This window comes from Macrobrachium rosenbergii, chromosome 56 (assembly GCF_040412425.1).
Source record: "Macrobrachium rosenbergii isolate ZJJX-2024 chromosome 56, ASM4041242v1, whole genome shotgun sequence".
Classification (NCBI taxonomy): Eukaryota; Metazoa; Arthropoda; class Malacostraca; order Decapoda; family Palaemonidae; genus Macrobrachium; species Macrobrachium rosenbergii.
The window spans coordinates 56,938,527-56,957,045 of NC_089796.1; the positions used below are offsets into that span (position 1 = coordinate 56,938,527).

The 18,519-nt window shown below is 38.0% G+C and overlaps 1 protein-coding gene across 2 annotated transcripts in view; it reads left to right on the forward strand.

Moving 5' to 3' along the window:
• Nucleotides 1–458: 458 nt before the first annotated feature.
• The window catches only part of grsm (granny smith), a 117,469-nt gene continuing 99,408 nt past the window's right edge, over nucleotides 459–18,519 (forward strand). Inside the window, exons 1-2 of one of the 2 annotated variants that reach the window (XM_067101316.1) lie at nucleotides 459–695; nucleotides 3,557–3,734. In XM_067101316.1, coding sequence (XP_066957417.1) covers nucleotides 3,582–3,734 — 153 coding nt within the window. In that variant the 5' untranslated portion in view covers nucleotides 459–695; nucleotides 3,557–3,581. Of the gene's footprint in view, nucleotides 954–3,556; nucleotides 3,735–18,519 lie in introns of both variants that reach the window. The other variant, XM_067101317.1, reaches the window with a different exon arrangement.

The window sequence follows — 18,519 nt, forward strand, 5'->3', positions numbered from 1 at the left end:
TACTGTAAATGAAGAATGAAGAAGAATATATTGGCTAAAAACAGTGTGTGAATATGTCTCGGAAATTAAAGAAATAAGGGTCAGTACTTTGGGATGTCAAGAGGAAAATAAATTCAAGAATATTGCCCCTTAACAAAGTATAAATGCTGGGAACAACGAGGCATTCGACTACAGAGTTGCAAAATTCACATTTACATAATGAGCTAAAACAGTATCCTTTGTTCAGCAAATAACTTGCGCGAATTTTTTTTTTTTTTTGGACGGCCGTGTATTAAAGACGTAATATGTATACTTTCGTTGGTAACCTGAATAATTTTCAAGCAAGTACTCAACAAACATCCTAGTTAAACACTATGCTGTTACATTATTATGGTCGATTATCATTGTTAATCGGAAACTTGCTATTCTGGTTATTGACAAAGGTTAAAATCCTTGCGTTTGCACCTTAACATGTTACTGAATGCCAATTTGCTTTAATTAGAGTCAATGACTGCATGCCTAACCTCAGGATAAAACCCGGTCTATTTCCGACATGGAATGACAAGAAGAATATTGAGTAGTATTAAAAAAAAAGAAAAAGAAAAACAGGTGAGCGCAGAGCTTCCCCCGATGCTCACCAGATGTCATCTTCAGTGTCATGTCGGATATTCCTATCTATTGTGGCCGGTGAAGAAACCCCCTTTGTAGTTTATTGTGTGAGTGCTACATTGCATTGTTTGGTCGCTTATTTCATCAGCATGCTATTCTTGATCGTTTACAGCAAGAATTATTCTTACGTGGTCTGTTTAACTAAATCCGGATGGTTCTCTCCCGTCTAAATTTAAGATCAACCTACCTTGAGAAAAGCTCGAGTTTCAGGACGAGGCCAGTTTTGTGGCATGACCGATTACATAATTTTGTAGCCAGAGTTCGCTTTTGAGGACGTGGTCGGTGTCCGGGTCTTGCATGGAGAGGTATTTACCTCTTTCCTTATGAAAAGCTAATTCGTTGGGAGCTTTATCCTCAATGTAGGCAGAGCTAGACTGATATCCTAGCCTAGGCTAAGCTAGGACAGTCTTGGTCAGCCGTGACACTTAATTCTCTCTGTAGATTCAAATTTAAGTTTATATATGCGGACTTTGAAAGCTTTTCTAGTGTGTGCGTAGGCATAGCTTATTTTGTAGTAGAACTATGGAACAACCACGCATGGGGCATTACCTTGGTAATTGACTTGTGTAATATTCTGGTTGCTTAGCAAGAATTTACCGTTAATTTTTGTCGGTCGACTGCAATTAACCTATAATTAACCTCAGAACTAATATGTTGTATGCTGGCCATCCAGGAATGCTATTGTGCGTGCGCAGTGTCATAGGGGAAATTTTGGTAAAACATGGAGTTCCCTTCACTGAAGGGGTCTGGGGGCAGAGTGCCCCCTGGCTAAGTAACACAGCTTACAGGTTAGGTTAGATTAGGGTACGTTAGGTTAGTATGTTTCCCTTTATAATAGATTTCCTTAGCCAATCACTTCCAGAACATGACTTGCGAATGTGCGGAACCGTTCCATACAACGAACATGACAGTCCGCTTTATTTCCCCACCCAAAACCCTGAGTTCCCACAGGGTCCCCAACATTATTGGCTGGAGTTACATTAACAAAAGTTGACCGACAATAAACAACACCACTTAGCCTGCTTCATCAGCAACACTATAAAAGTATAGGAAAAATCAATTTCCAAGGTGCAGAGCTGTTATGTAGAAATAGCTATATATTTTTTTAATGTTTTTTTTTTTTAATAGTTTTCTGGTTTTCATTGCTAATGAGCAGTAGCCTACCAGGCTACTGCCTGAAGTCATAAGGGGGCTTTGCTTGTTTCTTCCTTGGATAATATAATTTGCTAGAAACTGGTGTGATATCTGGAAGTCTAGTCAATATCATGTAAACTTATAGTATCCTAGGCTTAACCAAGCGACCTATACAATGTTTTTAATTTGCCAAATAGCTTAGGCGTCATCGTCCAACTTCAGATACAGTAGCTAAATTTGATAGGCCATAGCCAATTGCACCATTAGGCCATTTATTATTTTTTTATACTATATATTTCTTGGTAGACAATTTTGATACTTGTAAAGTATCAACTTGCATACATTATTTCTGTATTTCCTTTCACCATCTGCTTGAACAATTTATTATACCATTTTATTGGAAGTAAATAGTTACTGAGGTATTGATATCAGGCAGCAAAACAGTCAGTGTTACTTAGTAAATTTTATAATCAGAGCGTAAAATATAATTTTTGTTATTGCTTTACTTTAATGTCAGTTCACAGTATGCCTGTTAGATATTATTGCTTTGTTCTTGACTTTTTAGCACTCCTGATACAAAAAAGTTTGCAATTTTACTGGTACTGGGATATTTACCTTCTTTTGTTAATGTTTCAAAGCTCGTACCCATGGAGCCAGTAGTAAACTGTGTTCATGTGATTTGGCTGTTATTAAATGAAAATTTACCGTTTTTATTATGTTTTGACAAATTTGACTGTAATTTCCATTGGAAATGCTCTGTAGACACATTACACCCCTTTCCCTGTGTCCAATAGTAAGTGGAGAGCAGTGATAAACCTAGGTCTTTGAATATGGGGAAGCAGAAACAAGTGAAATACAATAAACCCCCTGTATTCTGGGGAGGCGCACTGTACCCCCCCCCAGAATAGCTAAAATCTGCGAATACTTGAAACCCCCCTTAAAAACACTTAGAACTGCCTATTTTGGTAGTTTAAACCTTAGAACTGCCTATTTTAATAGTTTAAACACAAAAAAAAAACTCTAAAAATGCTTATACCCGAGTATTTTAATAGTTTTATCACAAAAAGTGCAGTAAGTCATGAAAATATGAAAATCCAGTATATAATTATTAGTGAATATTTCTCAGTGAAAAATACTGCGAATGGGCAAATTTTCCACGAATAATGGGTACATACATTCCACACAGAAATCCACAAGTATGAGAGTCCGCAAATAGTGAGACCGCAAATACAGGGGGTTTACTGTACAAGGATGCATCTTAAAGCTAGCATAGAGTGACATGCGTAATGAGACTTCCACCCCAACCTGACCTGATATAGTAGGCCTAAGACATGCATCCTGATTGACCATAAGTTGAAAATTCTATCATCTTTTTTAGACCTATTGTATGTATGCTGTCAGTGTTTTTTGTTCAACTTTGATCTGAACAGGGGTGGTGCCAAAGGTGTGAAGGACATAAGCAGATGTTTAACTAATTTATGTCCTTCTTTTCACTAACTCAGCTTGTGACAGGTTTTCAAAAATGACATTTCATTTTATCATAAATGTATATGCTCATAGCCAACTCAAGGTATGGTAGGCTAAATGATTGATATTTTTACTTGTATCTTGTAAATTTAACTTGCATAACTGAAAAGTAGTAGTGTATGGAAAACTTATATATAGTACAGTATATATGGTATTATAAAAAAAAGTTATTGTATATAACATATTTTGCAATATATGAGTTTTACTTTTATAGAATTCTGTGTAATAATGACTTTAACTTTTTCAGAGTGTAGATTTTATTCAGTTATTGAATGATGGGGGGTCCGAAGATCCAAATCAAGGGGTCTCTGACTGCCTCAGATCCCCGTAAATGTCCAGTTCTTATAATTGGCCAACTCCGTCATCTTACTGCACTGCCATTTAGTGATGTTGCAATGAAGTTGCAGCCAAGAGTTGATGAAGAGGTATGTGTTATGCTGGATGTAGAAAAATTATACTTTCTTGTAATCCTTGTGTAAAGTAACTTGAATTCATCATGAATATTGGAGAACTTGGATAGTTTGTTTTTGTTTGCTGCTGAGTGAAAAATTAGCACTGACATCTTTTATCTTTTATGGTCATAAACTGATTCAGTTTCAATTCTCTTTTGGTAAAGACATTAGTGTCTTGTGTGTTTGTAAAATTGTTTTATAGCTTGTTTTACTATTGGCTTCGAGGTGAAGTTAATATGGCAGTTGGCTGTGGCTTTCAACCTTATAGTTGTTGTGCAAAATTGAGAAATGCCTTGCCAGAGCCTATTATTTTCTTCAACGTATCAGAGGGCAAACACTGTAAAATTTAACAAAAGCATGCTCTTTTGATTCTTGTCAGCAGGTACTACTGCTTAACAGTGGGTACTGCCTATGGCCTCTCCTACCTCCCATTAGTCCATGTAGGAGGGTATTGCTGTCAGTGCACCTCATTTGATGCACTGTACTTATAAAGGTGGTTTGCAGTGTCCTTTTGACTTTGCGTCATGCATTTTTTAGCATTTTACTCCTACTTCCATTCCCAATTCCTTTCTTCAGTTGTTCTGTCCAGCACCCATAACTATTACTATATAGGCTATGCAACTGTGGGGTTTTTCCCAGTTCCTCATTCATATCCTTGTACTTGACTTCCTTTTCTGTCCAGCCAATCCAAATCCCACTTTTCACTGTAAGAGCTGAATGGACAAAAATCATTGGCATTATAGCCAAAGTTTCATTCAGCAAAACCAAACCTTATATTATTTTGCTCTGGTACCCCAATTGATGAATAGTTCTTATCTTGCATTCATTTAGTATCCCAGTCAGTAACTTACAATATTTGCACCCCTTCCCCCATTAATAGGCTTATAAGGATTGTCTTTCCTGAAGCTTCTTGTAGTTCCTCGTTGGACAAGTCGGTAAAGTTCTCGGCTAGCACTCTGCAAGACCCGAGTTCGAGTCTCCGGCCGGCCAGTGAAGAATTAGAGGAATTTATTTCTAGTGATAGAAATTCATTTCTCGGTATAATGTGGTTCGGATTCCACAATAAGGTGTAGGTCCTGTTGCTACGTAACCAATTGGTTCTTAGCCACATAAAATACGTCTAATCCTTCGGGTCAGCCCTAGGAGAGCTGTTAATCAGCTGAGTGGTCTGGTTAAACTAAGGTATACTTGAAGCTTCTTGTTGGTACTGTAGGATGATCCTGTGTTTTCCCTGTGACTGCCGTACACCATAACGTGATAGTTGTCTTGTCCCAGAGTAAAGTATTTTTTTAACTTTCCACTGCATGTACAGCAAGTACAGTAATGACTTCATTTTATATGTTAGTCTTATTCCTTAATACCCAATGTCAAGTAAGTCTTATTTCTTAATACTCTATGTTAAGTAATTGTTAAATAATACTCAGTAAGCTTGTACGTACAGTATTTGTATTAAATTAGTTCAGGTTATGCTTTCATATCATACCTTTGATAATTCTGTACTGATGATAGGGCCTGGCCTAGCAAAACTATTTTATCAAGTTTATCTCCTGTTGGTTGTTATCATGAAGTTTATTTAAATGTATAGGTCAAAGGTATAACTGAACTTAAAATTTCCTGCTGCAGAGCAAACCCAGCTGTGTACTATGAGGAGGACACCTATATACAGTATACCTTCTTCCTCCAACCTTTCTTGGTCTAAGGGTATCTTTGTAGTCCACAATTCCTGCTTGAACACAATCTATCCAAAGAGAATTGTTAATCCAGTCTATACACAGTTCATGTACTTTTCCACTCGGTAAAAATATTACAAGATATCCCAGGGAAAAAGATTAAAGTACTGTACGACGTTTTATAAAACATTAATCAATGTGAATAAGCAAGATAGGTTGTACTGTAGTTTAATTCAGCCCAGCCTAGGTAAACAGTGGTGGACACTGAAAAATTGAAAAAAGCCTTAGGCATGAAATTGGTTTAATCCTAAACATGAGGGATGTCTTGCAAAGATAGTTTATGCAGAACATTGTATGTAATGCCAAGGGAGTTTTCTTTTATTGTGGGATGCCTTGCATGCAACTAAGTGCAGTAGCACTGCAGAAAAACTCTCAATATAAATTTGGCATGATTTATTATTGTTATTATATGTGTCACAATTCCACAACATATGCTACTGCTTTGTATATACCAGTCAGTGAAGAATTTTTAACTGGCAGATTTCGCACTAGTAACAGTGACAGTTTGACTCTTCATTTTTATATAAGTAACATACTTAGCTTGCACGGCATCCCAAATTCAAAATTCGCAGTAATGCGTCACTTGCAAAGCGGGGGGTGACAGGCCCCGCCCATTGCAATTGGAGCGTAGGAGCGACTTACTGCCAATGGCGCCATTTTCTATGCCACGCTGCTGACGGCATGTCGTGCTCTGCAGCCCTGCCTGATTCGCTGGTTCTTGAATGCTCGCCGAAGTCGGTTAAGCATTCATGTTTGCTTGACAAGCTGTTGCCTTTTTTATTTTGTCTTTTGCATTTAGATTCTTTCTTCTGTAGCTATGTCGGATTCTAGTGCTTCCAGTCTTCGTTATTGTAGCAAAGGCTGTAAGACTAGACTAACTTAAGCTTTGTTAGAATGCACATTCCATGTGCACTAAGTGTAGGGGGCAGGTGTGTTCGAGAGAGACTACTTGTTGAAGGTGCAAGGACTGGGATGAATGTAAATGGAAATTGCTTGAACTCATCTTAATAGACTTTAGAAGAATAGGCTCAGGAAGGCAGCCGCTCAAGCTGAAAGTAGGCCCTCTGTTAGTAGAGATTTTTCACCTTAGCCTAAGACCGACTCTAGCCTAGTGCTTCTTCTACTCCTGGACACACACACACTCTCCAGTTCTCAGTCCTCCATCTGTTCCTCCACACACTCCCATGCTTCTGACCCCAATGCCATAGCCAGTCTTGAGTTCAGAATTGAGTCTAAATTCAACAAGAAAATTAGTCTAGTGGTTAGTTCAGTGTTGGAGATAGGGGCGTCCTTATGTGTCCTTATGTAAAAAGTATTCTGTGACAAAGTTAGTGATAAAGTGTTAAATGAAGTGTCGGTAGAGGAGGTGGTTTCCCATCCCATCGGTGCTCCTAGACAAAGGTCACTGTCCCGCTTCCCTGTACCTGGGCGAAGACATACCAGAGGTCCAAGGGAGGCTGGCAGGGTTTGCCCACGGGTTACTGCCCCCCCAAGTCAAGCCTGTTGCTAGATTCCAGATTTCAACTGACTGCTGCTGGAAAGGCATGTCACTGGATATTCTTCCTAGCCACTGAAAAGGCACATGGACAACTTGCTCTTGCTTCCCTGTTGCTGGTCAAGCGTCACAGGGACACCTTCGATAACCCGTTTCCGTCTTGCAGCTACGGTGTGGATTCTTCAGCTTTCACCTCGGTTCAGCTTCCTGCACACCCACAGGATTCTCCTGTTTCGCTCTGTCCCAAGGATTCCAAACGCCCGAAACATCGGTTTAAGTGTTTGTTGCCCGAGAACCCGTCTCACCTCGAAGCACCTGCTCCCGAGAGCCCATTTCCGGCTCCCGTGCTCCCAGCATCTGCTCCCGTGCGCCCAGCTCTTGCTCCTGTGTGCCCAGCACCTGCTCCTGTGAGTCCAGCTGTGGACTTGAGTTCCCGGCACCACCATCCAAACACCTGATTCCTACTCATCACCAACCGTCGTCTTCTCTCAACTGCCAAGTTTCTGTTTCAGAGCCAGACAACCCCTCGTTGGAACCCATCAAGGAACAGCTGTCGGAAATCTTGAGCTCCATTAAGAAAGCGCCCTCTTTGAAACCCCAAGATTTGGCCCTGCCTCCGGTCTCTTGGGAAGATGAAGAGATCGAACAAGATGCTTCTCCTCCCACAGCTTATGGGTCTCTTCTTCGGTTCCTCCTGGTGAGTTTTCCCTCCTTTTTCGCCCAGCTGCTCCATCATCTTCATCTTCTTCCTTCGTTATGAGAAGCCCTCCTGAAGAACACACTCAGCTTCCCAAGATGGTGCTTTCTTCCTCCTCTAAGAAACCCATGAAAGAGATTGAAGACTGGCTCTCAATAAAGAGAGAGCAGGCAAAGTGACTTTTGCCCAGCCTCTCTCTCATCTGATCAAGAGGAAATATCAGCCGTATGTCAGTGGGGAAGCTCCCTCTTTGGGAGTCACTGCCTCCTCCCAAGGGGACTCTCTGGCCTTATCAACTCTTCCCATCAGTCAGCCTTCGCTTGAGCCAAAGTTTTCTTCTCTTCTTTGGAACTGGACCATCTCATTAAGAACCTCTACAAGGTTTTTGAAGTTCTTAGTTTTCTGGACTGGACAGTAGGAGCCCTTGCAAAGAAGGATAGAGGACTTTGGGCTTGGACGAACTCTTTGCAGCAGACCTGTTCAGTGTTCTGTCTTGCACTGACAGAGCCATCAGAGATGGCTCTTCAAAACTCGCAGCTCTTTACGCTTTCGGAGATCTTAAAAAAAGAGAACTTTGGTGCTCCTCCACCACAAGAGGAGTCATGTCTTCGCAGAGGTCCATCTTGTTATTTTCTCCGTTGAACTCCTCTCACCTCTTCCTCCAGTCGATCGTGGAAGAGATTGTGTGGCATCTTCAGAAGAAATCCACTCAAGACCTGCTTGCATAGTCTTCTAAACACCCCAAGAGTTCTTCATTTTCATCGTTCGTCCCCAAGATGATCTCTCCATTTCAACAGCATCCCTTTCGTGGGAATAAGCCCAAATCGCAAGTTAGACCTCGCTCCAATCTCAGGTTCCAATCAAAAACAACAACATCCGTGGACATTTACCTAGGTTTATACAGAACTTTTTGACAAACCACAATTTTCAGGTGAGAATTGATGATGATCTGTCTAGAACATTTCCACTTGAAAATGGTGTTCCCACAGGGAAGCGTCCTTAGTGGAACACTGTTTACTTTAGCAATTAATGATATCAGTAAAAATCTACCTATTGGCATTAAAGTAACCTGTACATGGATGATTTTGCCATATATTATTCAGCATCCCGAATAAAACATGCAGAGCGAATCATTAATAAAGCATAGTAAAAATAGTTGAATGGGCCTCATCTGTAGGCTTTAAATTTTCCATAGATAAAACTCAAGCAATCATGTTTTATAAAAATAAAAAGTGGAAAAAAGGTGAAGAAATAGATTTAACAATCAGAAACCATAGTATACCAATTGGCCAAACAGCAAAATTTTTGGGATTAGTATTTGATACCCACTTGAACTGGAAAGCCACATTACATATGTAAAATCTAAAGTAAAGAGCATTAAATCTAATTAGAAAACTATCGAACACTACTTGGGGCAGCGATAGACATACCCTTACTGTGCTGTATAAGGCAACAGTTCTGTCCATCATTGATTATGGAGGCGAGAAGTATATGGCTCGGCATCTGGCGCAGTTCTGAAAATGTTAGACCCTGTTCACAATGAAGGCCTTAGAATATGCTCAGAAGCCTTTAGATCATCACCAAAATCATTGTTACAAGTTGAATGTGGTGAACTGCCTTTCTCTCTCCATAGAGAGCTAGTAACAATGAAAAGTGCTTTAAGAATTCAAACTAGTGATTCTCAACCAAAAATTATTTGAATTAAGAGATGTATATATAAACAACCATCCACCACCTTTCCCAATTAGAGCTAGAAGATTGTTTGAGTCGCTGAATATAAATATAAAAGTGCCTGTAATAGTAAAATCACCTCCTCCCTGGACAATGAATAAAACGAGAATTTGCACATACCTCAAGTATTTATCAAAAAGTTACTCATATACAACAGAACACCATAGACAGCATACAATAAAGCATATAAACCGAAAAGGTCCACATTACGCTATATAAACAGATGGATCTGAATCAGAACACGGAGTAGGATATGCTGCAGTGTCCCAAGACAAAACTTATCAGTTCTCTCTTCCTAATGATGCTTCTGTATTTACAGCAGAATTGTATGGAATTGCATCAGCTATAAAAATCATTAAAGAATCATCTTTCAATAATTTTGTGATTTTCAGTGATTCAAGAAGCGCTATAGAAGCTATTCAAAGTTACAAATCAAATAATAATATAGTACAACAAATTAAATTATATCTCCATAAATTATTATATAATAATGGAAAAAATGTAGAAATATGTTGGATCCCTGCGCATGTAGGGATCAAAGGAAATGAAGATGTAGACAAAGCAGCTAAAGCAGCAACTCGCATGACAAGATCAAATGTGAATATCCCTGTTACTGATTATGCAACTCATATAAAAATGGGTATCATAAATAAATGGCAATATATATGAGATGAAGAACCTGAAAGTAATAAACTGAAAGAAATAAAACCTAATGTTAAAAAATGGAGTTCATCATATCAGAGAGAGAGACACAACCAAGTAATTTTTAACATCGCCTCAGAATAGGCCATACTGGGTCTGACACGTGGGCACAATGAGGCAGCCCACATGGCCCGGCTCGAGTGCTCAGAATGCAGAGTAATAATAACGGTCAGGCGTGTTATGTGAATGTCAAAGTATGACCGACAGCGATATGTCTACTTTAGGAAATAGATCAGTGAAAAATTTTGTCAATCTTTCACATTTTCAATCATTCAATTTTGATGTTCTTGAAGAACTGTAATTTAATTAACTAAATATAAAAATAAGTAAATAATAAAAGCATGAAAACCCTTTTAACATTTGAATTTTACAAAAAAGATAAAAAATTTTTAAATTTTGTTTAATTTATATTCTGAATTTTAATATACCGTTTTAGTATGTATGTAAGGAAGTCTGAGTAAATGTATTTATTGTATGAGAGGATGTACCTATGTGCAGTTTTTAATTTCATTTTAATTCATTCATCTTTGTATCAGATGATCTATTGGGTCCTAGCGCTTGACTTCAGGCCTTGACCTAGTATTTTAATCAAATCCTTCGGGCCAGCCCTATGAGAGCTGAAAGTCAGCTCAGTGGTCTGGTTAAACTACTTTAATAATAATAATAATTAAGAAGAACTCCTCCTCCAATCTGCCATTCAAGAAGTGAACCAGAAGTCCTTCATGCCCCAGTAGGAGCCAGACTTGAATTTTTCTGGGAGAAGTGGGAGCACAGGGGAGCAGCCCAATGGATCATCAAGGTGTTAAAGGAGGGCTACTGCATCCCGTTCTCGGAGAACCCTCCTTTAGTGTCCTCTCCCATCGCCTTGATGGCCTACTCAAGAGACTCGGAGAAACATTTGGCCCTTTCGAAGGAGGTATCCTCTCTCCTAAAAAGAGCCATAGGAGAAGTCTAGGATGTTCACTCCTGGGCTTCTACAATCGTCTTTTTCTGGTCCCCAAAGCATCGTGGTTGGGGACCAGTCCTGGCCGTAAGTGCCCTCAATCTCTTCGTAAGGAAGACGAAGTTCAAGATGGAGACGAACCAGTTGGTCATGACTTCCATTCACCCAGGCGATTGTATGATTACTCTGGATATGCAAGATGCATACTTTCATATCCCCATCCATCCAATTTCCAGGAAGTTTCTCAGGTTCGTCTTCCAGTTTCAGTCCCTCTGCTTCGGCCTCTCCACAGCCCCTCAAGTTTTCTCCCGAGTCCTCTCCCTTCTCGCCAAACGGCTCCGTCTAGTCGGCATAAACATCAGCCTTTACGTGGATGACTGGGTTCTTCGTTCCCCTTCGAAGGAGAAATACACGAAGGACCTTCAGACAACTCTAGAACTTTCTCAAGATCTAGGAATTCTTTTAAATCTCCAGAAATCCCAGTTAGCCCCTACACTTTATTTGGGGATGATTCTCAACTCTGGGACTTTTCAGGTTTTTTCGTCTCCCAAGAGAATCGCAAACTGCCTCCAGACGATTCACAGTTTCCTCGCCCTTTTGTTGTGTTAGGCCCATCAGCTGATGAGCCTTCTAGGGACTCTGTCGTCTATCGAGACCTTCGTCAAGTTGGTTAAATTGCACACGAGAGTTCATTAATTCTACCTCAAAGCCAACTGTGACAGGAAGACGCATCCAGACTCTGTCATCTTTCCTATCACCCAGGAGATAAAATTGGACCTCCCGTGGTGGCTGTCCGAAGGAAAACTTTTGTAGGGAAAATCTCTCCACCGTCTGAGCCCCAACCTAGACTTCTACTCAGGCGCTTCGGATCTAGGCTGGGGAGCTCTTCTAGGGAGTCTAGAAGTTTCCAGGACGTGGTCCCTGTAGGAAATCAATCTTCATATCAACGTAAAAAGAACTGAAGGCCATTTATCTAGGTCCCCAACATTTCTCAACCTCAACTCGCAACAAGACAGTGATTGTTCGTGCGGACAAGACCACTGCTCTGTCCTATGTCAGGAAATAAGGGGCACTAGTTCCTTTTCCTTCTGCCAGACTGCAAAGGACCTTCTACATTGGGCGCACCACCCTCTCAATGTGGGACCACCTTGACGTGGTGAGGGGGCTCTTGAACCCCAGCAATTTGTTCCCAGGTTTGAGTCAAGAGTCTCACATATTATTATAAATTTTTTTGGACTAATTTTGTGGAATTTCCCACTTTTTGTAAAATTTATAGGACCTGATAAACAGGAAAATATAACATAGCTGGGATTGGGTTTATATCTGAAACTAAGTAGTGGGAACTGTGGTAGGACCATCAACTGCCTGATAATGTTCGGACCTGAATGATATCAAATTGATAGCTCAAGGGCAGAGCTATTCTTTGGGTTTGGCTTACACTTAGGCCACTTAAATCATGTTGTGCCATCCTCTGTGGGGTAAGGTAGGGACGTGGACATTTGGGAGTCAGCTCTCACCTGTGCCATTGGCGGAAGAATAAACTCCATGAAAAGCTGATGATATCTTTTTAAGGTTTTCAGGTTAATTTTTTTTTTTTCTCCGTCTCAAATCTTTGATAGGTAAAAATAAAGATTTGAGTACCCCTGGGCCCTTTGATGGTAGCGACGCGTCAGAGTTGATGACCACTGGAACCTCCTCTGACAACTGTTTAGAAAAATGTAGTAAAAATCTTATTGTAATTACAATGTAACCCTATGCTTCAGTACAGAGCAGACCTAAAAAAAAAAAAAGTAAATATCATCTTGACCCAACCATGACTCACTTCGACTCCCTCTTTGGGAGTGGAAGTTGTTGGTCAAGGTTTCTAACCATGGAAACAGAACAACAGATTTCAGCCCTAAAGTTGGAAAACTTTTTATTAAAAAGACACTCAACGACAGAAATGTCATTCAAACAAATAAAAATAAAGCTGTGGCTTATAGAAACCAAGACAAAAACCAACCTGAAAACTATTTATCCATAAAAAGTATTGATAATGTGATGTAAAAGTAAAGAAGCATGACACTATGAACAGCATTCAGAGTACTATTGTACTTCCTGAAAGTAATGATGAACCGGTTGATAAGAATATGCTGTTAGACTCTCTCAAAATGAGATATCCGGAAGTCCAAGATTGTGAGGTACAGTATATATAATACCAAGTAAACAGAATAATAAAGTATTATGAATTGCAAAAATAAAATTTTGAGGGTCAAGATCTACCTCAAAAAATAAACATTTTGGGCCACAATAGAGAACCGAGACCTTATGTTCCATAGCCACAACGTCAAAATTGTAGTAAATGTGGACACGAAGAAAAACTGTTGAAATGAACGTATGTGGGCTTATTGTGGTTCTGATGAACATGCCACACAATGGAAATGTAGTAGGTCAAAGTGTGTAAACTGTGGGCAGGATCATCACTCAAGGTCTAAAGAATGCATGTTTTATATGTACAATACAGAATTGAGAATGTATAAGAAAGGACTGGGATGTCTATAAAGGAAGCTAAATTGGAACTGAAAGTGAGAGGAATTCAAGATCCGTCTAAGAAACATATATAAAGTAAACCCCCCGTATTCACGGGGGATGCGTCCCACACCCGCCCGCGAATAGGTCAAATCCGCAAATGCTTAACGCCCCTCTAAAAACACTTAGAACTGCCCATTTTGATAGCTTAAACCAAGAAAAACCCTATAAAAATGCTTATACCTGAGTATTTTAATAGTTTTATCACAAAAAGTGCATTTATTTGTGAAAATTATAAGAAAATACAGTAATTAGTGAATATTTCTCAGTGAAAAATACCGCGAATGGGCGAATTTTCCGCGAATGATGGCTAGATATGTTCCACAAAGAAACCCGCGAACCATGAGAACGCGAATACGGGGGGTTTACTGTATTCTTCAGTAACAAAAACCAGTAATGAAACAGAAAAGCTTACAGATGGAAGTAACGGAACACACACAAAAAATCCCATGAAGAAAATGCCGTACAAATGAAAACTAAATTGGTAATAAATGAAAGTGTACAGATGATATGGATAATATTTTATCAAATTCATTTGAAATATTAATGCAAATAGCACAAGAAGATGCTACTACAAAAGTAGCAGATGAAAGTTGTGATGGACCAGAAATTAAAAATACAAAGAGACCATTGGAGAGAACACCACCAAAAACAAAGCAGCCAACTGTTAATAGAGAAACTTCAGTTAAACCAAAGACAAAGAATATAAAGAAAGAACAGAAATAAAAACAAGCTAAGAATATACCTTTATCTCCTAAAATAATATTAAAACCCATGGAAGCAGATGTCCAAAATATCAAAGAAGTTGAAGAGAACCATACCATAGATTATGTCAAGGGAGAAGAGATTACACCATCTCCAATAATTAGTACAAGAACAAATGAAACAAAGAATATACATGATAACACATATGGATATAACAGTTGTTTCATTGAATTGTGCAGTAATAACAAAAACATAACGAAAGATGGTTTAACAAACATCATAAGAAATTTTATGAAATATAGAGAAAAAGAAACCACTGATTTGAGTACCTGTGAAAAAGGTTGCATGTTCATTGAGCACTTAGCATATTATAAAGAAAAACAAAATGTTGTGAGTAAATTATTAGAAAAAATCCAAGTTGACAATACAAAAAAAGAAAGTAAAACTCGACTGCTATGACTTAATATTTTCAGTAGCTATATTAAACAATGGAATGTAAATGGTCTACAGACCAGATGTACACCTAGGAGAAATACACAGGTTACTAAAAGAATATGGACCAATGATATGTTTACAACATATCAACAAAACAATATCAACAATAGGTAAATATACCTTAACGTCAACTGTACATCTAGATAGGAAGAGGGAAATTTAGGTACTGTTATATATGTACATAACAAAGTATGTTATGAAAAAGTACCTGTAAACTTTACTGACTTCCAGTTATCAAGTATTAGAATATGAATAAAAAATTATGTAATTTATAATTTATACAACCAACCTAATAAAAATTATGACATTGATAAATTTAAAGAATTATTTAACAATGCCAAAGAACCTACATTAGTAGAATTATTTAACAATGCCAAAGAACCTACAATAGTAGGTGATTTGAATGCCCATAACCCAATATGGGATTGTAATTGTGCAAACTCAAGTAGAGCAGAAAGTAAAATAAAAGAATTCATAGATTCAAACAATATGTGCTGTATAAATGATAAGTCAACACATATTTTTCAAAACATATGGAACTTTTTCCTCAGTAGACTTAACTCTGTGTACAACAAGCATAGTAGACAGATTGGATTGGAATACAGTTGATGACTTGCACACCAGTGATCATTTCCCAATATGAATTTCATTATTAGAAAATAATCCCACCAAGCATGCCCCTCAGTATAACATTTATAAAATAGATTGGGAACTATAGGAATTCCACTAGGAATATCCCATCATTGGAGTATGTAAAAGATCATAATAAAACAAATGGATTTCTTGTTGATTTAATTAAAAATGCTGCTGATAAAGCAATACCAAAATCAAAATCTTATCCAGCAAAACACAAAGCCCCATGGTGGTCTGAAAAACTATCAGAATTGATAAAACTACAACACCAAATTGGAAGATGAGATAATTGGAATAGAAAGTTCAGTAAAATAAATAAAACATTGCCGATATTTGAAGAAAATTTACAAAAACTATGTTATTACTAGAAACCCCTGTATAACAAAATATCTGCAAAATTAAAAAAAAAGTAATTGAAGGAAAAAGCATTTCATGGAGGAAATATGTATCAGATCTCTCTAATAATACTCCCATACAAAAAATATGGGAAAAAAATTAAGGAAATAAATGGTACCCATGTTAAACCACCTAGACATACTTGATCCAAAAGAAAAAAGTAATGTAATAGGAGAAAAATTAACAAAAGTGAGTAGTGACAGAAATTTAGATGAACCCTTCCGCACAAAGAAAAATAGTATAGAATTAATAACAAGTTTTGAAGCTATAGAAGATATATATTATAATAGAAAATTTAATATGGAAGAGTTGGAATTTGCTCTGTTGAACAGCATTATATCTCCCCCTGGAGGTGACAATATTTGTTTTGAGATGATCTGCCACTTCGCACCTTTGGCAAAGTCATACTTATTATAGCTTTATAGTCACTTATGGCTTCAAAATTTATTTCCTGATGAATGGCATAAAGCTATAATTATTCCTATCCCCAAACCTGGAAAGGATCCCAGCAATGTAAACAATTACAGACCAATTTCTTTAACAAGTTGTTTATGCAAATTACCAGAGAAAATGGTAAATACTCAACTAACATGGCAAATTTGAGAAAAGTAAAATTTTGACTCCCGCTCAATTCGGGTCACAGTGTGGCAGATCTACATTGGATACTCTAACTTAGAAGACCACATACGAAGAGGATTTGAATGAAAACAAATTACTATAGCTGTCTTTGTTGACACTGAAAAGACATATGATACAGGTTGTCTATCACTAATCCGGCATCATTGGGACCTGGAGGGTGCCGGATTAGCCATTTTGCTGGATTAGCCATTTATTAGGCTAGAATACACAAAACCCAGTAGCTAAGCACCTCATCTTAGAATTAAAATACCCCATATATATCTTGCAGGCTGAGCTGTTTCATATATTTTGGCCTTTCTTTGATTAGTTTATCTTGCAGCATGTAAAGATTCATTATTTTTTGGTCAGTTATAAAACTGTGCTGCTCTAAACCTTTCAGCAGTTTACCTGTCAGCTAAATTAACTGATCAATAGAAACTCTTTCTGCTACCTGTACATCATCCTCACTTTCATCATTACTTTCTCCTTCACTGGCTTTTTGCTCTGGACTTACAACCATATCCACAATTTCTGAATCCTTATAATGATGTACAACGTTGTATAATTCACATAAACTTCTCACAAACACGCCACTGTCAAGTTTTTTCAAGAGTTCAACCTTTTCCGATATGGACAATGTTCAGTGTTTGCGCTTTACACCACAAGAAGCACTTCCATTATTCACTGGAGCCATAGCTGGGGCTAAAATATGGCCAAAAGACAATAATAAATGTAAAAAATGAAACAGCAAAAGCATGCCTGTGTTTACAAACACCTCCAGTTTGTTGATGCAGCAAATCGAAGCGACCGGCGAGCCAGTTAGCACAGCGACATGGGAAATTTGAAAATTAGTGCGGAAACATTAGAAATTACTCTAGCCGAAATTTGTGCCGGATTACTGATTGTTCCAGACTACTGATTGCTGGATTAGTGATGGACAACCTGTACTACATTGAGATATGCAATATTAAAAACTTTGCATAAAAACAGCATCCGTGGACATTCACCCAGGTTTATCCAAAAGTTTTTGACAAAACGCACTTTTCAAGTGAAAATTGATGATGTATTGCCAAGTACATTTCCACTTGAAAATGGTGTTCCACAAGGAAGTGTCCTAAGTGGCACACTGTTTCTTTAGCAATAAATGACATCAGTAATAATTTACCTGTTGGAATTAAGAGTAACTCGTATATGGATGATTTTGCCATTTATTATTCAGCATTTTGCTTAAAACATGCAAAGCGAATCATCATTAATAAAACTATAATAAAAATAGGTGAATGGGCCTCATCTGTAGGCTTTAAATTATCTGTACAAAAGACTCAAGCAGTAATGTTTTATAAAAATAAAAAGTGGATAAAAGGGAAGAAATAGATTTATCAATCAGAAACCATAGTATACCAACTGGCCAAGCAGCAAAATTTTTGGGATTAGTATTTGATACTCGCTTGAATTGGAAAGCCCACATAACATACGTGAAATCTAAATGTAAAAGAGCATTAAATCTTGATAAAAAAACTATCAAACACTATTTGGGGAGCTGATAGACTTACCCTCACTTTACTGTATAAAGCAACATTGTTGTCTGTCATTGACTATGGAAGCGAAATATATGGCTCAGCATCAGATGCAGCGCTGAAAACGTTAGACCCAGTTCGTAATGGAGGCCTTAGATTATGTTCAGGAGCCTTTAGATCATCACCAACCTCACCTTTAGAAGTTGAATGTGGTGAACTACCACTGTTCATAAAGAGTTTGTAACAATGAAGAGTGCCTTGAGAATTCAGACAAGTAATTCTCCAACAAAAATATTATTTGAAATTATAGATGTATTTATAAACTCACTTGCCACCTTTCCCTCTTAGAGCTAGAAGACTGTGTCGTTGAATATAAAAGTACAGTTGCCTTCAATAGCAAAATTACTTCCTCCTTGGACTATGAATAAAATGAGAATTTGCACACACTTGAAATATTTATCAAAAAGTTACTCATATACCCCAGAACACCATAGACAACATACAATAGAGCATGTAAGCCAAAAAGGT